The sequence below is a fragment of the Choristoneura fumiferana genome, chromosome 26 (genome assembly GCF_025370935.1).
Source record: "Choristoneura fumiferana chromosome 26, NRCan_CFum_1, whole genome shotgun sequence".
Classification (NCBI taxonomy): domain Eukaryota; kingdom Metazoa; phylum Arthropoda; class Insecta; order Lepidoptera; family Tortricidae; genus Choristoneura; species Choristoneura fumiferana.
The window spans coordinates 4,111,592-4,136,257 of NC_133497.1; the positions used below are offsets into that span (position 1 = coordinate 4,111,592).

The window sequence follows — 24,666 nt, forward strand, 5'->3', positions numbered from 1 at the left end:
GCGCACAGCGCCGGCTGCAGCGCTGCTCGGTACAGCTCGTCGTCGAACAAGTCGTCAGCGCTGAGATATAACTGAGAAGGCACTTACAGTCAGCCCGCCTCATGCGGCCAGCTGACGCGCGCACAGCGCCGGCTGCAGCGCTGCTCGGTACAGCTCGTCGTCGAACAAGTCGTCAGCGCTGAGATATAACTGAGAAGGCACTTACAGTCAGCCCGCCTCATGCCGGCCAGCTGACGCGCGCACAGCGCCGGCTGCAGCGCTGCTCGGTACAGCTCGTCGTCGTCGAACAAGTCGTCAGCGCTGAGATATAACTGAGAAGGCACTTACAGTCAGCCCGCCTCATGCCGGCCAGCTGACGCGCGCACAGCGCCGGCTGCAGCGCTGCTCGGTACAGCTCGTCGTCGAACAAGTCGTCAGCGCTGAGATATAACTGAGAAGGCACTTACAGTCAGCCCGCCTCATGCCGGCCAGCTGACGCGCGCACAGCGCCGGCTGCAGCGCTGCTCGGTACAGCTCGTCGTCGAACAAGTCGTCAGCGCTGAGATATAACTGAGAAGGCACTTACAGTCAGCCCCGCCTCATGCCGGCCAGCTGACGCGCGCACACAGCGCCGGCTGCAGCGCTGCTCGGTACAGCTCGTCGTCGAACAAGTCGTCAGCGCTGAGATTATAACTGAGAAGGCACTTACAGTCAGCCCGCCTCAGCCGGCCAGCTGACGCGCGCACAGCGCCGGCTGCAGCGCTGCTCGTACAGCTCGTCGTCGAACAAGTCGTCAGCGCTGAGATATAACTGAGAAGGCACTTACAGTCAGCCCGCCTCATGCCGGCCAGCTGACGCGCGCACAGCGCCGGCTGCAGCGCTGCTCGGTACAGCTCGTCGTCGAACAAGTCGTCAGCGCTGAGATATAACTGAGAAGGCACTTACAGTCAGCCCGCCTCATGCCGGCCCAGCTGACGCGCGCACAGCGCCGGCTGCAGCGCTGCTCGGTACAGCTCGTCGTCGAACAAGTCGTCAGCGCTGAGATATAACTGAGAAGGCACTTACAGTCAGCCCGCCTCATGCCGGCAGCTGACGCGCGCACAGCGCCGGCTGCAGCGCTGCTCGGTACGCTCGTCGTCGAACAAGTCGTCAGCGCTGAGATATAACTGAGAAGGCACTTACAGTCAGCCCGCCTCATGCCGGCCAGCTGACGCGCGCACAGCGCCGGCTGCAGCGCTGCTCGGTACAGCTCGTCGTCGAACAAGTCGTCAGCGCTGAGATATAACTGAGAAGGCACTTACAGTCAGCCCGCCTCATGCCGGCCAGCTGACGCGCGCACAGCGCCGGCTGCAGCGCTGCTCGGTACAGCTCGTCGTCGAACAAGTCGTCAGCGCTGAGATATAACTGAGAAGGCACTTACAGTCAGCCCGCCTCATGCCGCCCAGCTGACGCGCGCACAGCGCCGGCTGCAGCGCTGCTCGGTACAGCTCGTCGTCGAACAAGTCGTCAGCGCTGAGATATAACTGAGAAGGCACTTACAGTCAGCCCGCCTCATGCCGGCCAGCTGACGCGCGCACAGCGCCGGCTGCAGCGCTGCTCGGTACAGCTCGTCGTCGAACAAGTCGTCAGCGCTGAGATATAACTGAGAAGGCACTTACAGTCAGCCCGCCTCATGCCGGCCAGCTGACGCGCGCACAGCGCCGGCTGCAGCGCTGCTCGGTACAGCTCGTCGTCGAACAAGTCGTCAGCGCTGAGATATAACTGAGAAGGCACTTACAGTCAGCCCGCCTCATGCCGGCCAGCTGACGCGCGCACAGCGCCGGCTGCAGCGCTGCTCGGTACAGCTCGTCGTCGAACAAGTCGTCAGCGCTGAGATATAACTGAGAAGGCACTTACAGTCAGCCCGCCTCATGCCGGCCAGCTGACGCGCGCACAGCGCCGGCTGCAGCGCTGCTCGGTACAGCTCGTCGTCGAACAAGTCGTCAGCGCTGAGATATAACTGAGAAGGCACTTACAGTCAGCCCGCCTCATGCCGGCCAGCTGACGCGCGCACAGCGCCGGCTGCAGCGCTGCTCGGTACAGCTCGTCGTCGAACAAGTCGTCAGCGCTGAGATATAACTGAGAAGGCACTTACAGTCAGCCCGCCTCATGCCGGCCAGCTGACGCGCGCACAGCGCCGGCTGCAGCGCTGCTCGGTACAGCTCGTCGTCGAACAAGTCGTCAGCGCTGAGATATAACTGAGAAGGCACTTACAGTCAGCCCGCCTCATGCCGGCCAGCTGACGCGCGCACAGCGCCGGCTGCAGCGCTGCTCGGTACAGCTCGTCGTCGAACAAGTCGTCAGCGCTGAGATATAACTGAGAAGGCACTTACAGTCAGCCCGCCTCATGCCGGCCAGCTGACGCGCGCACAGCGCCGGCTGCAGCGCTGCTCGGTACAGCTCGTCGTCGAACAAGTCGTCAGCGCTGAGATATAACTGAGAAGGCACTTACAGTCAGCCCGCCTCATGCCGGCCAGCTGACGCGCGCACAGCGCCGGCTGCAGCGCTGCTCGGTACAGCTCGTCGTCGAACAAGTCGTCAGCGCTGAGATATAACTGAGAAGGCACTTACAGTCAGCCCGCCTCATGCCGGCCAGCTGACGCGCGCACAGCGCCGGCTGCAGCGCTGCTCGGTACAGCTCGTCGTCGAACAAGTCGTCAGCGCTGAGATATAACTGAGAAGGCACTTACAGTCAGCCCGCCTCATGCCGGCCAGCTGACGCGCGCACAGCGCCGGCTGCAGCGCTGCTCGGTACAGCTCGTCGTCGAACAAGTCGTCAGCGCTGAGATATAACTGAGAAGGCACTTACAGTCAGCCCGCCTCATGCCGGCCAGCTGACGCGCGCACAGCGCCGGCTGCAGCGCTGCTCGGTACAGCTCGTCGTCGAACACGTCAGCGCTGCCCGTGCCCAACACGCCAAACAGGAACAACACAGTACGCATCATGATATCGCATTTACAGTAAAACAAACACACGTTATGTGTTCTTTAGGCTGAACACTTTTGAACCAGTACACAGATATTTTAAAATCAATCCAGAATTACCTATATTCGCAGGATGTTGGATTTATTTTGACTGAATATACTGATCCGAGATGTATACACGCCTTTGGCGTTAGGTTTTTACTTAAAGCGATCAATTTATGGAAACATGTGAACCACGAGACGGTATTTGACTATTTTTTATTTATTTTATAAATAACAGCTTATCGATGCGTGTTACCGAACATAAAAACAAATTTCAAGCTACCTCACCACGCATGTAGCCCCTTACTTACTGCACAGAGAAAGTAGTTTAAAAAAGAGACGTATAAAAATACGCTCTTAATTATATTTTCAACCTTTTTTACACTAAACATTGACTGTATCCTATATTTTTGTAAATTCAGTTCTCAAATACCGCGTTGAACAATTCAGAAACATTATAAGTATGTCAAAATTGGCCAACATTTGCTGAAATTTTCAGCAATGGAAATAAGTAGTATTAGCATTTACGAAACTGAAAATAAAATATGTTTTAACTCGTTATACACGTTAAGTATGCGTGAAGCTAATATTTTAACTAGATTGTCTGCCGTTATGGATCGTTATATATATGCCGATCGGAGGAAAACCGAAACTCTTTTTCTCGTGGCGTGATGCGAAAATTTCTGAGCTTTTTACAGCATAACTATAAAATCAGTATATAACAAAATGTAGTGCAATTATGGTGATCGTAGAATAGAAGATTGTATAACAAGAGCATAAAACGACCCATTTTACCCGAGGCGATATGGCGAGGGTGGATAGACACGTCGAGGGGAAAATAGGTTTAATGCTCAAGTTTTACACTGCTTTTCAGTTCGATTGAGAGAAAATTAAATAGCAACAGTGGAGACAATGGCTTACTTACTAGTAGGTGCCTTTTATTATTCATGCATTGCTATATAATTATATTTTTTTTGTTTTAGGGCGTGTCTTCAGGTAATTTTCTACTTTGTCGTCATAAAAATAAAGCCATTTTTAGTATACCGCTATACTAAAAATGGCTTTATTTTTATCACGTCAAAGTTGAAAATAGACTGAAGGCACGCCCATCTGTCAAGTGTTAACTCCAAGTATGTTGGAAATATTAGTCTATGCCTCTATGGTATGACATCTACGGCAACACTAGCTCGTTGATTGTCTCTGGTAGCTCTTCCCTTTCTGTCTCGATCTCCTACCTACGTTACGTGTGTAATTTTGTTTTTTACTTAATCCGAGTTTATTTAATCATAAAAACTTCATCAAAATAATTGTATATTATATTGTGAATAATATAAAGATGCAATTAGATGTTCACCTTTTATTTATATCAAGAAACGCCGCCACACCAGCCGTAGCTGCCTGCGCGTAAGCTCTGTCTAACAAAATACAAGTTTTTAATCACGACTTTAAGTTTTTTTTTACTACCCGGTATTCGGCCGAATAGTAAAATTGTGGCCGGGTAGGCCGGATTCCTAATACTGGCCGGATATCCGTTGCATCTATACGTTAGGCACATATAATGTATTATCTTAGTCAGCAAACTTCGATTCGGCTTTGTCACAATTAAAAATTGCACTGACGATGTGGCTTATTTAGATCATAGCACTATACTTAAATTCAATTGATTTATTTATACTATTGTAATTTTTACCTTTTTATTATTTTCACTTTAATTAATGTCCATATAATTTCATAATATCTATTGGCACTGTTAAGCTTAGATAAATTATTTTTAATTTAATTATCTACTAGCGCTTTAAGCCTGCGATACAGAGTTTTCTAGTAACTCTAGTGCAGGATAACGTGTTACATAGAATTTTGTAAAACATTGTATTTATTGTTATTTTGTACTGCAAATTATTGAATAAATTATCTTATCTTATCTTATCTAATTTAGTTGGATACTGTGATGCTGACTGGGGGGGAGATCTCCGGGATAGGAAATCTACCACTGGATATTGTTTTATGTACTCAAATTGTCTGATATCTTGGTGTTCCAAGAAACAAAACACAGTCAGTATCTCATCTACCGAGGCTGAATATGTAGCAATGAGTATGGCGGGAAGTGAGGCATGCTGGCTGACTAATGTGCTAAGTGATTTTAATGTGCTAAGTGATATATATTTTTATTAATATTTCATCTTACACAAACAAATTCATAGAAATCGGTCGTGCCGTATCGAAGGAGTTTGGTCACAGACATTTTTTAGAAGGATACTTACATTTAAAGTAACGATGGAGCTATATTTCCGAAAATTAATTGAAATAATATTATGGCATCCTACGGACATTTAAAAAGCATTTAGGACATTAAAAAAAATCTGTTTACGGTTTTTTTTAATGCTGCATTCAGACGGCAGAATATTGCAGTAATATTCCCTATTGTATTCTAAAGTTTTTTAAGCTAAGAAAAATTCTTTCGCCGGCCTGATTCGAACCAGTGCCTCAGGCAAAAGCCAAGTGTCCTATCTATTAAAAAAAACACTTAATCATTCAATATCTTTCTCTTTTTCTTCTTGGACGGAAGCTAGTTTATTTCCGTCTTCGGTCTGCTTTCGTGGTCCAAAGTAGCCTAGAAAAAAAAAGATTGCTTTAAATTATAAGTATACTACTCAGTTAATATTTTAAATCAGAAAGAAGTGTTGATGCAAAGGTTTTTTTTGTATAGAAAACTTGATATGTTTTCATATAAATCACTATTTTTTAGGGTTCCATACCTCAAAAGGTATATTATACCTTTATATAGGTTTTAAAGATGTTAATAAAACGTTGGCTGACTTGAAATCTTTTTAGTCTGAAATGACGTACCTACTAACTTTTTAAAACTAAAGTCATAACTCCCTTGGGGAGGAAAACTATACGTAAATCCATAATTAAATCAGGGAAAAATTGAGGCCCGAGGAGGGTCTTTTAGTATACAGGCATGGAATAACGGCATTGACAAGCAGGTGTGATGAAAAAAAATTTAAAAGTCGCTGAACTAATGTTGTTCAGTTTGAGCAGTATGATCTATGTTTTAATTATTTGCTCATATTACAGGCCACACCAGGTATATGTATACATCGACCTTGGTTAGTGAACATACATGTGTAGACCTACATATTTTTGACATCTTGGTGACGTACCTATATAAGTAATAGATTAGAGTTTACCCGTGGCTTCGCACGCGTAAATCATTAAATACTGCAGTTCAATTTAAATTCCGGGATTTTACCAAATTCCCGTGGGAATTCCCGAAAATTGTTTTCATTGACATTGCACTAAAAGCCACTATGCGAATTTTCGTGACTCTAAGCCCAACGGTTGTTATTTCGAGATTTAACCCCATCCCTTAAGAATATCAGGATAAAAGTAGCCTATAGGTATGTTATTCCAGATGCTCAGCTATCTACCTACATACCAAATTTCATCCAAATCCAACACAAACAAACAAACTTTCGCATTTATAATATAAGTATATAGTATTTGGGTAAGGCTCACAAGCGTTTTACCCGTCCGTTCCAGTGTGTTATGAATATTGATGCATACGAACGATGGCCCGTTTTCTACTAATATAGGATGAATACTTCACTTCAAAGAGAAACTACTTGTATCAGAAGTTGACGCAAATAGTTATCGTGTGCATCAATATTCATAACACACTGGAACAGGCGGGCAAAACGCTCGTGAGCCTTATCCATTTATGCCCTTAACTGTACCTACATACGATAGTAGTAAATTAAATAAAAACTTGTAAAAAAAACCTCGAAACAACATCCTCTGAAGACTAAAAGCTGGCTCTTCGATCAGGACGCACGCGGCTGCTGATATCAGGATTGTGTACACGAGGTCTGACGCAAGCGAAGAAAACTGAAATTAAATACAAATTTTGAAACCACTATACTTATGTACACTTGTCTTACTTACTTACTTATTAATACATACATAAAAACAACAAATGGCGGCGGCCGATCGTAACATCCACCAGATCACGAAATTCCTAGGCATATTTAGAATTTACCTACTTATTAAGGGCAACTCATAGCCTAGCAACTAAAATCTTTAAAAATAAAGATTAGCTAGGAATATCATTTAACTAATTGTAAAATTGTTATGAAATAAACAGTTATAATTTTTTTTTTATATCGTGAAATGGAGCCATTTCATGAATTGGCTAAGTGACGTCCGCCGTATCGTTTAAAACTCACCGTTTAACGATTTGCCTAGTGACGTTTAGGCAGATCATGAAATTCCTATCAGGTCAGTGAGTACTTTAGTCCCTAGAGAGTAAAAGTAATTATTTTTTTAATTTACTTCGAGTGACTTACGAGTAGATAAACTCAAACAGCCAGTTACTTGCAAAAATAAGATTGTATGTGGACCATTTTCATGAAGAAAATGTTACGTTCTTAGTCTACGTGGTCTTAGCTCTATGCTTTTTCCGCATAGAAGGTGGCGCCATTCTATTTTTTAACCTTCGACGCAAAAAGATGGGTGTTATAAGTTTGACCGCTATGTGTGTCTGTCTGTGGCACCGTAGCTCTAAACGGGTGGACCGATTTGAATGCGGTTTTTTTTATTTAAGAGCAACTAGCAATGGTTCTAAGACATGTTTTATCGAAATCGATTTAGCCGTTTTTGAGATATTGAACTTTGAAGTGACAAAGTCGGGTGTTTTCCAACTTTTTATTGCTTAGGTTATCCATTTCACCGATGCAATTTTGTTATACTTATCTGTGTCTGGTTGGAAATAACTACCGCGAAAATTTTGAAATTGTTGTAGAGCGTAAATCGTAAACGATTAAAATAAATGGATTATTCTCACAATGTCGTCAAGAGATAGCGAAAATTAATATGATGTCGAGCAAAGAACAGGACATAATTGATAATCTTTTGCCGCCGAAATCCAGAAAGATTTATTTTTTGATTAAATCTTTTTGTACTAAACTGACTATATTTTTCTCGCAATCGAAGTGAAAAATAGAGTTTACACCACTAGACTAAAAGTCAATACCAACCGTCGGTTAAATAGACACCCTCGCTAAGGCTCGGGTGGGTAACCCACCTCGGGTTTAAATTAGTTTATTTTAGTCCCTCGATAAAAAAGTAAACTATTTTATTCTCTAGGGATTAAAGTACTTTGTTTTTATTTACTTTGGAAACCCCTAAGCAGCCAACACGGTGTTTTGAAACTGTTGGCTAAATAAATATGCAAGATTCTAAAGCGTCACTTCATACACAATAAAAGAAAAGAAAAAAACCGGCCAAGAGCGTGTCGGACACGCCCGAAATAGGGTTCCGTAGCCAGTACGAAAAAATAAAGTAATATTTATCTAAGGATTTCGTATTTTGTACTGAATATTACAATTAAGACGATTAACTTAAGAATTAACTTCAGACGAAAGTCTTTAACCAATGTGTGTTGCCAGTGATGACATATGGATCCGAGACGTGGTGCTTTACTTTAGGCCTTATAAATAGGCTCAGAGTTGCTCAGAGAGTTATGAAGAGAGCTATGCTTGGGGTTTCTCTACGGGATCAAATCAGAAATGAAGAGATACGTAGAAGAACAAGGGTCACCGACATAGCCAAGCGAATTAGCTCGTTGAAGTGGCAATGGGCGGGCCATACTTATAGCACGGAGAGCGGATGGCTGTTGGGGCCGAAAAGTTCTCGAGTGGAGACCGCGGATCGGCAAGCGCAGCGTAGGACGTCCACCAACAAGATGGACGGATGACCTGGTTAAAGCTGCGGGTTCACGGTGGATGCAGACCGAAGCAACTGGAGGTCTGTGGGGGAGGCCTATGTCCAACACTGGACGTCCTACGGCTGAGATGATGATGATGATGATGATTGTAATTTTGAGCAAAACATTTTTTTTTCTCGCATTCAAAGTGAAAAGTAGAGTGTTTAACGCGAGACTAAACAAACATACCTAATGCCAATCGACACTTTTTTTTCCATTATTATTATTATCGAACTCTAGAAAATGGTTATGTTGAAAATTGCCTGAATGGCTTCGAGAAAAGTAGGTATGGTACGGCCGTGCCTTTGTTTTTGTTGTGCTCGACTTGGCGGGGCACTCCCGTGCCCCCAGATAACTACCAAACTAACCAGCGTCCCCACGTTGAAGTAAACGGAAGCGACGGCGGCGCTTGCTGTGGTAAGCTGCACCAGAGAATGGAACAGGTATATCGCGTAGGAGATGCGTGCCAAGAACTTCCACAGCCGCAGCGACAGGAACCAGTTCACGGGACCTGCACGGAGAAGGCATAAGCATAGGTATAGACGAAGGGCTACGAATCAAAGTCAAAGTCAAAATATCTTTATTCAATTTAGGCTAAAAAAAGTACTTATGAAATGTCAAAAAAATTCTACCACCGGTTTTGGAAAAACCTCTGTTGAGTCCTGAACTTGAGTTTTGTTGGGTTATTAAACTGTACCTCCATAACCGTGAGCACAAGCGAATATCATCCAGCAGAGAGCCAGCGACCAGCAGGACCGTCTGAAGGAGTTGTTCACGATATCAGCGAGCTGGTTGTCCCAGTCCGACTGCATGCTGGGGTGCACTATACCGATGACGTACATGAATGCACCCAGTGCTAGACTATGCCATACAATCTTCACCCACTGAAAAAAAAACAAATCCCTATGCAAAAACAGAACTATTTTAATGACAAAATCTAGTATAGAGCCTGAGGGCTCTCGTGACGATATCGTTGATATTTACGAATTGTAATCAAGATGCTTCTTAAAAGAATAGGTACTCAAATCAAATGATTACATCATGATTGATTGGATTATTATGATGATTAGATCATGTACCCAAATGGTTGTCTGGAAGAGATTGCTTTAAAGCGGTTGTCTACTCTACCCTGAAAGTCTACCTGATGTGTCTATTTTTTTGTACGGTTTTGTGGTGTGCAATAAAGAATATTTCTATTGTATTGTACCGGTACTCACTTTTTTGTGCATATTTTACTGATATGACAGACATGCTTTCTCAGATAATTTCAGTCGAAATAGTAGGTTCTAGGTTCATTTTTTCTAGTGCCGAATGCTCGGCATTTAAACCGATTTTCGCCCGAACGTCGAAGTTTGCCTCAAGCTACCGAAATTCGGTTAAACCGAATGTAAAACTAATTTTAGCCCATTCCAAATTAGGTGTTACCGAACGTATCAATTAGCTGAGGCATAGAGACAGCACTCGAAGCTATTATTCATCCAGAAAATAAGATTTTGATAAAAATTTCATTTTTAATACAAGCTTTTTTTGCTGACTGTACCTTTCGTCGACTTTACTTGCATTATCACCCAAACTTCATTTGCATACCAAATTTCAAGTCGATGCCATTAACCGTTGAAAAGTTTCTTCCTGCGGAGACGATCCTGGCCGGACCACCATGATGTCACTACCAGATTATTGCATACCTAGTCACGCAATTTACATAGGTATGCCAAATTTCAAGTCAATCCGACTACTGAAAGTTGGTCGAATTTAACTTGCAAGATTTGATTACAGCTTGTAAAAATACATTTTATTCGGGGAAATGCGTATATGGCAGCGGCCTCAGAAGGCTTATTTGGGTAAAACTATTATTTTGCATAATCACCTGTGGTAATTTAGTCTCCAGACCCCTGCGGGTATGTAAGATGTATCCAAACAGCATGCCGATGATGAAGGGCGGCGACCTCACGAGAGTGTTTTTGTAGTAAAATTGCGTGTAGTTAGCAATTTTCTGTATCGACGCGCTAAAATAGACATACATGGGAGTTCATTACTAAATTGTTTTGCGAAACAGACGTGATTTTACTTTGATCTTGAATACAGAGGCGTAGTGTAGTTGGGGCGGGGGGAGGGCGATCCGCCCCGGGCGGCACATTTATGGGGCGGCAAAATACCATAAAATGTAGTGGTTTGTGTGAAGTTCCCAATCCGCACTGGGCGCGCGTGGGAACTACGGCCCAAGTGTTCTCGTTCTAAGAGTGTGCCCCACAGCGGGACGTCTATAGGCTGGGTTGATAATAATTCCACCCTCTCCGGCCGGCTCGATATTATAGTGCAATCCTATGCGCGCGTGAATCATCTTTTCACGAACCACTGTTACAAGTAATTGACATTTTAGAAGAAAACAGTGTCTCGGCCGGAAAGGGATAACAAAAAAAAATGTCGCACCTACGATTCGGACCGATTAGAATGAGTACCCCAAGAGTACCCTAAATAAGGGGGCGGTAAAAAAAAAACCGCCCCGGGCGGCTGAGACCCACGCACGCCACTGTTTGAATTTCTTTCGCCAAGGACAAGATATTTTGAGTTTTGAGACAATTATTACAATGCCAAATAAGTTTCTGTTAAGTTTTATTACAAGCTGAATACAAGCTGCGCAAATTTTTATTAAAATCAAGCGCCCCACCCCCCCCCTAAAATGGAATAATTTGAAAAAAATTAGGATGGTAGTAAGTATATCAAACTTGCAAGGAAAACTATAACGGTTAAGTTTTCTTGAGAATTATTAGCAGTTTAAGAGTAAATTGCAGCCTAAGGTATAAAATATACCTAAACTTAGAATATTCCGTACAAAATACCAAATCCTTAGAAAAATATTACTTAATTTATTCGTAATGGCTACGGAACGCTATTTCGGGGGTGTTCGACACGCTCTTGGTCGGTTTTTTATTAACTGCACTTGCATTGCCATCCAACTGTATTATGCGTACCAAATTGCAGTCAATACGACCACTGCCAATGGGTCAAAATTAACTTGCAAGAATAAGACAATCGCTCAGTTCCGCGTACAGTGACCCGCGATATGGCTGGATTAACTAACGTTTTTCAACTTTGAATGAAGCATAGTTCTCATAGATTTTAAAAGTAATATCTACCCAAGAGCTGCTTTCGAAAACGGGGAAGGGTAAATGGCGCAAAAGGCGAAGGCTGCGGCGAGGGAGGCGAGCAGGGCGGCGGCGAGCGCGGCCCACGCGGCGCGGCGGCTGCCCAGCACCCAGAACAGCACCAGCGGGGACACCACGTGCAGCTGCATGTCCGCCGACAGGTACCAGGAAGGGCGCACGCACTGAAATAAGAACAGACTTGGATAGTTTAGACGTAGTTTTGATCCATAGCATAGTAAAAGAGGAGCAGTATGCACACTCCGACCCTTGGCCCACAAATTGAAAAACACTGCCGTAGGCGGTCTTGGAATGTAGTATGCGTCTAACGAAACGCAGCGCCATCAAGCGGCGTGGACCGGATCTAATTCAAGTCAACAGCTGTCAGCCTCGTCTCGTAACGGTTTATATCAATCCAATTTATGGAAAGGATTTCGATATCTAATTTTGCTATTTCTGTTTCTTTGGCTAGTTGAAGTATAATTTTGATAGTGTTTATGTGCCGATTAACCTTAACAGTGAACAGTGATCCCAAAATTCTATATTGCTCTCGTGTCTAACATTTTTTAATGCGCAAGTGGTCTCCACGTGGTTTCTGGAATTTTACTATCAAGTTGCAAAAACTACAATTACCGTACAACGTCCCTCTCAAAGAGAGTTTACCTTGACACTGACGAAATTGTCCTATTAATTAGGACAGAAAAGCCATATTTTAAAAGAGAAGAAGAATTTATGGAAAAGTAATAAGAAACAAACAAAGACGCTATTTACCCGATCATAGACATTTAGTGATGTGGAAACTTAGAACCTAGCGCAAAATCATTCTGTTAAGTAAATCGATTAATTTATTAACTGAATAGATCAAAGTGTCTTTGTCTATTTTATTATTTACAATACTTGATTTACTACTACTACTTGATTTAATGCCAAAAACTGTTTATTCTATTATAAAAGCAGTAACAATTTTTTTTAAGTAAATAAAAATCGCCTATGAAATCGAGCATTAATCGATTTTCAAAATGTCAAATTTTCCACCATCTCTACGCAAGTCTGTGCTACTACGGATTATACCTGTTTAAGTAGAATTCGCTCCTAATAACTGCCTAGCAAAACTCATACTTACGGCAATTGTCTCTCCATCTGTAATGTCTCACCTATGTATGAAGCTCATATGTTCTTTTTAATTTAAATACCTTCTTCTTGTACTAACCGTTGCACGAAATGCATCATTTTAATCAGCTGCTGGTAAAGTTTTAATTATATCCGTCTAAACCCGAACAATACCCATGTTTCCTTTTCATTCAAGAAATAACGTCAGATTTTGACAAAGATTTTTCAAATAAAAATTAAGAGCGTGCAAACGAAAAATTGCCCATTCAGCGATTTTGAGGTTTTTCAAATGCCTTATTAATGTCTAAATGCTTACGTTTTTTAAGGAAAAACTAATGTAACATATAGATAAACTCTTACTCTGATGTATAGCGGTAATTTCCATTTATTTCCGTCAGCGATTTTTTTTTGCCATATCATTTTGTTAGTGAGGTTTTACAAAAATACGCGTCAGAGCTGTCTTTCATGTGAAATATTTCCATTATAACCCACCACAAAACAGTGTAACTTTAGTATTTTTAATAGGAAATATAGTCTTTTAAGACATAGGTCATCATATGTATCAAAATATTAGTTATTATACTTCGTACGCTTCATTCTTTGATATAATTTTAACATGTAGTAGTTGCATTGTACTGGTAACATCGCACAAGTTTAAGAGAAAAAAAAAAATACTTAAAAGAACATTTCCGTTTCCGCCATATTGGAGTGCCAGTGCCCTATCCAACCTCTTCATTGTTTGTTTGTGCGCGGTAACATTAGCACGTTCCCTAATTAATAAGTATTAGCTACCTTATTGCAATAAATTAGGTTTGTTAATCTCAAAAATGCCGAAACGGTCTTCGGAAGAAAAAATTAACTATTATAATGCAAAAATCAAAAGGTTAAAGAAACGACAATTAAATAAAAAACAAAGACAACGCGGGATTATCCTATCATCAGATTCCGAGGACAATATCGGTAAGTCGTGATTTATCTTTATCAAGTGTGTGAAATTATATACCTATAACTATTGCGACTAGCGTATGTAAGCTGTTCTGGGGGTTAACTGCGAGTTAACACGATGAATAAGTTGACGCTCAAAGATTAACCTGGGGGTTGACTGCGAGTCAACACGAAGGTCCCAACCTATCATTTCGAAAAAATGATTCCTAATATTATATTTTACAAAAAATTACCATAGAATCATTCGTTTTCATTTCGAATTCAATTTTTTTTCTCTTCAAATCTACCCTCTTATAAAAAATAAATAAAATATTTATTTTTCTTTGTTGTTCTGTACAGCAAACGGAACACAAATGGATACTCGTAATGTTGATAACACGTCGCCGTCGCTACCGCAAGTGGTGAGAGATCGATCACCGACTCCAGAGCCGGCCGCGGTCGAGCCAGATCAGGCGGTGTCAACTGAACCACGCTCCCCGCCGGCGTCGCCGCCGGCCGCGCTGGCGCCGGTACTGCCCGCCGCGGACGGAGACTCACTCGATTCCGAGCTCATAGAAGCATTAGGTGATCCCAACGATGAGATTCCCGTATACGGACCAGAAATCCATTCCATGCTCGCAGAACGCTGGCTCCCTGTCTTAAAAAAGGGGCTGAAGTCAGAGACGAAAGAAAAGCTTTTAAAAGAATATGCAGTTCCAGAGAATTGTAAATTATTAAAAGCACCAACTGTTAACCCAGAATTAAGAGCAGCCGTCAACGACGTTGCCAAAAATCGAGACAAAAAGATCCAGGTTGAACAGGATCAACTTGGTTTAGGCATTACGGCCATTAACCGTGCGATGACGGTTTTATTAACACAAGATAACAAGGTAAAAGAATAAAATAAATAATAGCTATTAATGAAATCATATTATATCCATATTATTTTATTCTATTCTATTCTAGGTCGAAGCAGTAAAAATTCTATCCGATGGATGCCGAATTCTCTCTGACCTACACTTCAATCAAACTGAAGTTAGGAAAAAGTTGATAACTCGAGGTCTAGATAAGGCCTTTGTAACGAACATACAGGAACAGGAACGCGACGAAACCCTATATGGAAAAACGCTTCCAGAAAAAATCAAAGAGTCAAAAGCAATTGAGAAACAAGGCAAGGACATAAAGAAAACGCCGACACCAAAGGCTTCTACCTCAAATGCCCCTTCTCAGCCACCAGTTTCGCGAAGCCGCTTTCAGGGAAACTGGTCGACCCCCCCTCGCTATCCAACATCGAGCAGGGGGGGGCGCGGTACACAGTATCGCAGTCAGTACCAACACCGCGGGGGGCCGCTGACGCTGGCGCCGCCTGCGTACCCTGCATCGGCGCACCCGGCAACGCGCCCGTCGTCGTCGACGACGTCGACCGGCACTCGACGTGCCCCGCCGCGACACTAACACAGCAGGTACACTCGCACGCAGGTAGACTACATCATTATTACAACTGCTGGTTACGGATTACTAATAATCCAGTAATACTAGACTGGATACGTAACGGCTATCGTATACCTTTCTCATCCGATGTAGTTCAACATGATATACCAAAAAATATTTTTTCAGCTAAGGAAAGACAAGATATGTCTTTAGCGATTAAAAATTTAATAGAACTTGGAGCTGTAGTGGAATGTAAACCACGAACAGATGAATTTATTTCTAGAATATTTCTTATACAGAAGCCCAACGGTAGTTTTAGATTTATTCTCAATTTAAAACAATTCAACAAGTTTCTTGTTAACTATCATTTTAAAATGGAAGATTTCCGTACGGCATCAAAAATACTTCCAAAAAATGGGTATATGGCCAATATTGATTTAAAGGAGTCGTACTTATTAGTCCCTATCGCGACAGATCATCGAAAATTTTTAAGATTCCAATTTGAAGAGCAAACCTACGAATTCACAGCCATGCCTTACGGCCTATCTTCTGCCCCACGAACGTTTACTAAGTTAATGAAAGAAGTGATCAGCTATCTTAGATTCCGAGGCTTTAGATCTGTGATTTATTTAGACGATATTCTGTGCTTAGGAAATACTTACAATGATTGTGTAACTAATGTCAAAGAAACCCTTAGTTTACTCAAATGTCTTGGTTTCATTGTCAATCTAAATAAAAGTTGTCTAGAGCCTCAACAACGCTGTAAGTTTCTAGGCTTTATTTTTAATTCAATAGATATGACAATATCTCTTCCTCTTGATAAACGTTCATATATTTTACAATTAATGCAGAAGTTTTCTCATTTATCGACTTGTAAAATTCGTGATCTCGCACATCTTATTGGCGTACTCACTTCAGCTTGTCCAGCTGTACGATACGGTTGGACTTATACAAAAGTACTCGAGAGACTCAAGTTTTTAGCTCTTCAGTCCAATGAAAATTATGATAGCATAATTGAAATTCCTAAAGATATTCTGCCCGACTTGATATGGTGGTCAGAAAACATAATGACGGCTTCAAATCCTCTCACAGTTAAAAATTTTGATTTTGAAATTTTTACGGATGCCTCTAAAGTGGGGTGGGGTGCTTATTGCGACGGTATAGGGGCAGGAGGAGAATGGAAAAAAGAGGAACGCGATTTTCACATAAATTATTTAGAACTGCTTGCAGTTTTTCTGGGTCTCAAATGTTTTGTCCGAGAAAAGGAAAATCTCAATTTGCTTTTACGCGTAGACAACACAACAGCTATCACTTATATTAACCGCATGGGTGGTATCCAATTCCCCCATTTGAACAATTTATCAAGAATGATCTGGCAGTGGTGCGAGGAGCGCAAGATTTGGATCTTTGCTTCTTATATCAATTCAAAAGATAATGTGGAAGCCGATCGAGAGTCTCGTAATCCGGATATTGAATTACAGTTATCAAATAGTGATTTTCAACACGTAGTAAACATACTTGGCAACCCTGAGATCGATCTTTTCGCTTCCCGCACCAACGCAAAATGCAATACTTACGTCTCGTGGCGACCAGATCCTGACGCCCTTACGGTTGATGCATTCACTTTGAATTGGAAATTTACCTTTTTTTACGCATTTCCACCTTTTTCTATAATTTTAAAGTGTATTCAAAAAATTATACATGACGAAGCCAGGGGTATTTTAATTTTCCCTTATTGGCCATCCCAGCCCTGGTTTCCTTTGCTGATTAGTCTGCTTGACTCAGAAATTATATTTTTAACTCAAAATAAATTTCCATTATCTTCTTACAGTGTCCATCGACACGAGAAGCAATTTACCCTGGCTGCAGCGGTGCTATCCGGGCAGCCTTCGCCGCAAGAGGAACCCCTACCCAGTCATTAGACTTAATAATGTCATCTATTTCTAAAAATACCCTATTGCAATATAATTCCACGTTTAAGTCCTGGTGGCAATTTTGCCTTATCAATTCAGTGGATCCGTATCAAGCTTCATTATCAATGATTTTATTATTTTTGACAGAGCAATTTAATAAGGGCGTTGCTTATGGATCAATTAACAGTCACCGTTCAGCTCTGTCCCTCCTGTTAGGAAGCGAAGCCACTAACAATGACCAAGTAAAACGCCTTCTGAGAGGCGCTTATAAATTGAGGCCTGCGGCACCAAAGTACTCCTTCACGTGGGACCCACAGGTAGTTTTAGATTTCATTGGTTCCTGGGTACCTAATAAAGATTTAACACTAGAAAGAATCACCAAAAAATTAGTGATTCTACTAGCCTTGTCAACTGCCCATCGGGTACAAACGTTGTCTCTAATAAAAATAGACAATATTAAAATAAGCCATTCTGGTGTGCAGATAGGTATCGTAGATATTATCAAGACCTCTGCTGCCGGTCGAGAACAACCTGTGTTGTTATTACCCTATTTTAAAGAAAATGTATCAATTTGTCCTGCAACAACATTAGAAGATTATTTAATAGCGACTAAAGATATTAGACCTAAATCAAGTAAAACTCTGTTGTTGACATTCAAACGACCTCACAAATCAGCCACTAGTCAGACGATCAGTCGTTGGATCAAACAAGTGCTCGGTGCAAGTGGGGTGGACGTAGGCACATTTAGCGCGCACAGCACGCGCCATGCCGCTACGTCCACGGCACATGCCTCCGGAGTCTCATTAGACACTATCCAAAAGACAGCTGGCTGGACTGCAAGGTCGAGATCATTTGCACAATTCTATAATCGGCAAATAGTTTCCGACAACAATTTTGCAAAATCAATCTTATTACTTAATAATTAATAATTATACATAATTATTGTATACGAGTACCTAATGATAAGATACCATATCATTAATCACATGTAATTTTTTTTAAATACATTTTTGTTATTTTCAAAATGTTTTTTATATATACTTTTTACACAAAATTTTAAGCTCTAAACATCTACATGTTAAAATTATATCAAAGAATGAAGCGTACGAAGTATAATAGATGATCAAACGAACTTGCAAAGTGAAGTTCGATCTATATTATATTAGTACGCTTCATTCGAAGATATAGAGCTCCCACCCACCCGATGCCCTTACGAAAATTTTGGTGCTATTTCCTCTAAAGACAATGAAGAGGTTGGATAGGGCACTGGCACTCCAATATGGCGGAAACGGAAATGTTCTTTTAAGTATTTTTTTTTTTCTCTTAAACTTGTGCGATGTTACCAGTACAATGCAACTACTACATGTTAAAATTATATCTTCGAATGAAGCGTACTAATATAATATAGATCGAACTTCACTTTGCAAGTTCGTTTGATCATCTATTATTATTCAAATCCACATTAATGATTTAAAAGAAAAGTTAATGAGTTACATTGGTATTAGTTTAGAATAAACACATTAAGGGATAAAAGGAATAACCAATGAGTTGAGGATATCTTGAGAATACTAATAATACATAACATATATTACTATTATCTACTTCAGTATTTAATTTAGTGTGAACCAGTGAATAAATGGACATCAGTGAGTAGGTACAATAGGTTTCCTGACTATGTAAACACTTTTGCATACAAGGTGCATACAAAAGTGGAACTTTTGTTAGGGCGGCACCAACTGACCATTCCTGCAACGTGTCGTACTGTGATGATATGAAGGTTATGCTTTAGGAACTTTCAAGATATTCCTCATAGTCTAAATAGCCTTTATCCTTTAAATTCTTATAGCACGTTATACCTATATAACTCCAGTTTGGCACAGTGAAATATAATTTTCCTCCAATATTTTAATCTCAAATAAAAGTCTGTCTACTTCACGTAGAGTAGAATCTGCTTAATCACGTCAAGGCAATATGCTACAATGTATAGTCAAGTACAAAAATATGTATCTATTCGAACCACTCAAAAATATATGTTACCACGGCCTTATTACGTCGGAATAAGAGTCGGTATTACATATTTTTGAAACATTGAATAAGTTAATATTTTTACACTTGACTGTACATACATACACAAGCAGTAATTACACCGCCATCAAATAGGAACCTTAAGCACTCCTGGCCATGTCTTTGAATTCCAGCGCGTAAAGAAGTCTCACATTACCCTGAACGTATTTACATTTCGTGCGGGTTTAATTTATTCCGAGATCCATTTCTTGTTCCTCGTGTCGCATTACCTTCCTGATTCTTCCTACAGGATCACCTTTGTTATACATGTAATAGACTGTATCCATGTATGATTAAATGTCAGTTATATAAATCATTAAAATAAAATTATAATTGTGATGACGGGTTAGAAACAATTAAATATGATATTGAATAATAAATATAATTAAATGTCAACGTAATACGTGAAATCATAAATAGTACATTACTGCAGAGGTCGGGAAAGAAAGGCTTGCAGGCCGAGTATGTATGTATAGACGACCGAGCGAAGCGAGGCCGGATAGGTATACGAGGCTGGCATGTTCTTTCACGCCGAGGCTTGTATAGTGATTTTCTCAAACATTCACTAAAATAAATAAAAACTAGAAATCAATGTTTTATTCGTAAGACTACTAAAACTGTACCAGACTCAAATTATTACTACCATCTAGATAAGTGTTTATTTCATTGTACTTAAAATGAATTTGTAAAACGTAAAAATAATCCCAAAAAAATCATATTGCTATAAAACATGTAGATATGACTGCAAAAATAAAAAAATCACGTATCACGTTTCTAAAAGAAACTTTTGAATGACTATGGCACTTGCAAAATGGCTAAAGCCGAAGTCCAGTCAAAAAAAAAAAGAAGTGTCATTGGACACTTGTCAATATACCCGCCAAAACTTTTTTTTATAGTGTTTGCTGCTCGGCTTTTAGGGCCATATACACGAGCTGCAGCCCATTTAATCAGCTACATTAATACTTTATTATGTAAACTAAATTGTAATTTGACGTAAAACGCGTCGGCAATATTTATATAATTATATAGAATATTCAAAGTCCTGTGAATTTATTCAGTAAGTGATAAAATTAACCATAGAAATCCAGATTATTAAGTTCACGTCGTGTATAATGCCTTTATCGTGGATATTTGACATTTTGCATTGAAACAAAAGACTGTTGTCTTGCAGGCCTAGGCCTGCAACAGTATATTTAAGCCTGTTTTAAGGAACACAACAAAAACATTACATAGCATGTTTGAGAAAAAGCACTTCTTGCCTTTATAACAATGTGGTGAAGGTAGGCAGCTTAAATGTTCTTGACAATGTTAAATCACGAAAAACCTACCTTAATTGAAATAATCCGTGACCATTATTGGCGCTCGGTAAGTTTCTATTACCTAATATTCCCTCTCTACCTATGTCTCTGCAATAAACTCAAAAAAAAATCTAGACCTAACGCAAGTATCAGTTTGTAGTGTGGATCTCCACGAAGTGAGATATTTAGTCGAGGACGCGAGCGTTTCCACTCGGCCGGCTGCAAACCGCTATTTATCAAAGTCCGACCTCAGCTCGCCCTTACGTTTACTTGGCGTGTTTGCTTCAAACTCGACGGTACTTTAATATTCATAAAATTAGGCCGTCGCCAAATGGAATTACTTTTACTTCACGACTTCCGTCGGCGGCAGGAAATGTTACCTTCATTTGATTGGTTTTAACGCTTGATCACCGTTTTGTGTCTCGATTATTGTTATTACAAATCTATGAAAGTACAAATAAAACAACGTTAAAATTATGTATTGAATCAGGCGTTATTTTGCGGCGGTCCATATCAATGAACTGAAACAATTTCTTTGTTTAACATCTGGTAGCATGGTGAACGGTTGTGTTGATCTGAAGATGAGCTCTGGTTGAGTTCGAAACGCGTCTGTGCAGTGTGGTGGTGGTGGTGGTGATAGATGAATTTGTATGCGTTCTCACAGTGTGGAGGTGGAAGAACTGCATGAACACACATTTCTTGCATAAACTAAAAAATAAAGCTATCATAAGGTCGCGGGTAAGCAAAGTAATTGTTTCAGTTCAACGTTAAAATGCTTAAAATAGGCAGTAAGATGATGCTGTAATCTCTTTGCGTGCAACGTTATTTGCAATAATGTGTCTGATAGAATAAAAATATATAAATAATTTATTGCCACAACACATTGTACAACGCAGACTTATTAAATTATCACATTACTACTTAATAAATAAATATATATCATGGGACACCTGTCACCAATTGACCTAGTCCCAAACTAAGCAAAGCTTGTACTATGTATAACTACTAGGCTACGGATAAACATATGTAAGTAAGTGTAAGTGTAAATGTAAGTAAGTATATACTTATATAGATAAATACATATTAAACATCAAAGACCCGAGTACAAACATTCATATTATTCATACAAATATCTGCCCCGGCCGGGAATCGAACCCGGGACCTCTAGCGTCGTAGTCAGGTTCTCTAACCACTTGGCCATCCGGTAGTCTATGTACAAACAGACATCATTTGCTGTGGCAAAGGGGATGTACTCAGCGTATGCTGTGAGGTAGGGTTCCATAGGAGGTCCTGACTGGCACAGCGCTGATTTTCAGTACACCACCTTAATGACCCTTCTAAACAGAATAAAATACTCATAAACATCTGATCTGATAGCTCTAACGGCTAAAGTTGTATACGAATAAAGTTGAGCTAGGTATTTTTGAGTGCTTTACCCTAACAGAATATTACTGCCAGTGACTGTATACAAATCAACTTACTGTATAGATTTAAGTAGATTGCAGCCACTCACTCACCTCATAAACAACGTTTCTGTTAGGCGGATTAGAGCTTAGCGCGACGCAAAATAACTTATCGACTGGAATCCTGTGAAATGCGGATACACGATACCCAACACTGCGAACCTAGCAACACAAAATAGCATAATATACTGTGGACAATTTTCTCTTGTCCTTATTACAACTGTTTTTCTTTCCTTCCTCCGGGAATAATACAGCCACTACTATTCCAGTCATTGTAATCCCGAGCGTAAGCCAGTGGTTTATCTTTTACATTGACAAAAACAAAGTTTTGTATCCTGGAGATGTCTCCTATGTATTCGTTTTGTTTTCATGATCTAAATGGCTAATAAACTGTATGTAACTTTCAGTCCTCAGCGCGTCTTTGCCTATAACTGTTATTTTCTCTTTAGAATAATCAATGAAAATATTAGGTCTCATATAGTTAAAACACACACACACACAAACACACAAACATCACGCCTGTATCCAAATGGGGTAGGCAGAGCACACGAAACGTTACCGCTTCGGAGCCACATTTAGCAAAAATTTTTTTTTTAGAAGTAGGTAAAATATCTACAAAAATTCGCCTCCGTGTGGATTCTTACGGTGATGTGCACGCTCTAAGGCTTCAAACTAACGCCTTTCGTCTTTCATACGTTAAAAACGTATCTTATTCGCTATCAGGTCAACGCGCATCAATAGCACATGTAATTACTGTGTGCTAACGCGTCCCGTCCGGGAGACGTTGATAGATCGCGAGGGAAAGAACGAGTCGGCGCGTGCAGCCTCCCGGATTACTCTCACCGAGATGAATGGGCCGCCGTCTAGTTATTCAATGATAAAACCCTCTTTGGAATATATACTAAAAGACCAACTGTTAGCCAGGGCCTGTCTTCCACCGTCCGAGTGATAATATAGTAGGGGCAGCGACGCGCAAGCCTGCGTCTCGCTCTTTGACGTATTACAAAAGAGAATTTACATGAGCCCACGCTACTGTTATAATTTACTTCAATGGTAGAGGTATAATTTACTTGGGTGGTACCGGTAGTAGGTATATATATTTTTTGACAACCATTAGTGCTGTTATAGCCTAAATTGAATAAAAATATTTTGATTTTGACTTTAAATGATGTTGAAAAAAAGGCTCTGTTAATTCTCAACATAAGTCTAAATAAAATAATACATAATACGCTCGAAAAACATAACCCTCCTTCGGACAGTCGGGTTAAAACTGAACTGAAACCAACATCAACAATGTATTTTTTCTAGGTTATTTCTTAAGCCAGACCTACATATATTCCAACTGTATTTCAATTATATTTCTTCAACTTATTGAACACGAGCATTGTTGGAATTCCTTATTGCCCCTGAGAACCACTTTTTTATCATCCGACACTTGAATGCACTTATAACTACAGCATTGTGAACATGCCAGGTTTCACACTAAGCACATGCTTTAGAATTATTTATTAGTAAATAAATAAAAAATTAAATTAATAAAAATATACATATGTAATATATAATATATTATATATATATATATATTATATATAAATTATATATATATGTTTTATTATGTTAATAATTTATATTAAATTTGTAATAGTACCTAATAATGAGTTTATATTAAACAACAGTCGTGATAAAAATTAAATATTTCCGAGGCGGAATCTCTTATTAGATGAACCATTCGCCGTCTCCGTTATGCGGCTCATTCATGACTAGAAATGGTGGTCCCTTATGCATATTAGTTGTAAGACTTCTAAGCGAACAATAATGGAGGCACGCAAAAGTTTTTTTTCTAAACGGCTTCCATTGTTACGAAGTAACTGATGTGCATGATTCATCAATGTCGCCCTATTTACCTGTTATTTCCTATTATTGAAGAACATCTTTCAAAATCTTTCAACGCATGTCAAATGTAAAATACTCAGACGCATTCTAAAATTGCGACATCTATAACGCTACAACTTATTCTTTATAATATGCATAACCATGAGCTATGAAATATTCATGTACCGGTAGCCGTGCGTTTACAGCTAAGTGTGTATTGTTTAGGGCCTTGTACTGCATCGTGCATTCTCAAACAATAGTAAGTATGTAAGACGTAGGAACAAAGCATTATTGTCCAAAGCGACAAAAACAATTGACGTCCAAATTTCACAGTAACTTAATACTTAATAATAGCAAATATGTACACTACTCGTAACTACTCACGTTTACCGAATCTATGAGTTAACTTCAACCAAATGCCTGTTGCCGGGACAAGCGACAGGCATGGGCCTCGCTGCAAATGGTTTATCGGTCAAAAACAAAGATAACGATAACCTATCGGTTTTATTGCAACCATTCGGCACACATCGGGAGCGTTTACGTTAACGTGTTAACGTTTTCAACGAAATTTTCGAAACTAATGGCGTGTAGTGGAGCCCCAGACTTTTTTTGTTGGAACGCTTGTGGGGCGAGTCGGGTGCACAGCTGCAGAACATCCGGTCTATTAACTAGAGAATATGGTGTGTTTTACTGTTTCGAA

The 24,666-nt window shown here is 40.5% G+C and overlaps 2 protein-coding genes across 6 annotated transcripts in view; one reads left to right on the forward strand and one right to left on the reverse strand.

Moving 5' to 3' along the window:
• Positions 1 to 4,090: 4,090 nt before the first annotated feature.
• LOC141442914 (O-acyltransferase like protein-like) overlaps positions 4,091 to 24,666 on the reverse strand; it is a 37,991-nt gene continuing 17,415 nt past the window's right edge. For 4 of the 5 annotated variants that reach the window (XM_074108086.1, XM_074108083.1, XM_074108081.1 and 1 more), the window contains 6 exons: positions 11,886 to 12,076; positions 10,616 to 10,754; positions 9,446 to 9,632; positions 9,117 to 9,259; positions 6,767 to 6,872; positions 4,091 to 5,595 (listed from right to left, as the gene is read on the reverse strand). In XM_074108086.1, coding sequence (XP_073964187.1) covers positions 5,513 to 5,595; positions 6,767 to 6,872; positions 9,117 to 9,259; positions 9,446 to 9,632; positions 10,616 to 10,754; positions 11,886 to 12,076 — 849 coding nt within the window. In that variant the 3' untranslated portion in view covers positions 4,091 to 5,512. The remainder of the gene's footprint in view (positions 5,596 to 6,766; positions 6,873 to 9,116; positions 9,260 to 9,445; positions 9,633 to 10,615; positions 10,755 to 11,885; positions 12,077 to 24,666) is intronic. The other variant, XM_074108085.1, reaches the window with a different exon arrangement.
• On the forward strand, positions 13,632 to 18,196 carry LOC141442922 (uncharacterized). Its single transcript, XM_074108108.1, has 4 exons — positions 13,632 to 13,961; positions 14,286 to 14,815; positions 14,892 to 15,388; positions 17,188 to 18,196. The coding sequence occupies exons 1-3, from the start codon at positions 13,829 to 13,831 to the stop codon at positions 15,378 to 15,380; spliced, it is 1,152 nt and encodes a 383-aa protein (XP_073964209.1). The 5' UTR covers positions 13,632 to 13,828; the 3' UTR covers positions 15,381 to 15,388; positions 17,188 to 18,196.

Coding starts and splice junctions, on each gene's coding strand:
- LOC141442922 (XM_074108108.1), top strand. CDS start 13,829: ATGCCGAAACGGTCTTCGGAAGAAAAAATTAACTATTATAATGCAAAA. Junction 13,962..14,285: donor AGATTCCGAGGACAATATCG/GTAAGTCGTGAT, acceptor TGTTCTGTACAG/CAAACGGAACACAAATGGAT. Junction 14,816..14,891: donor TATTAACACAAGATAACAAG/GTAAAAGAATAA, acceptor ATTCTATTCTAG/GTCGAAGCAGTAAAAATTCT.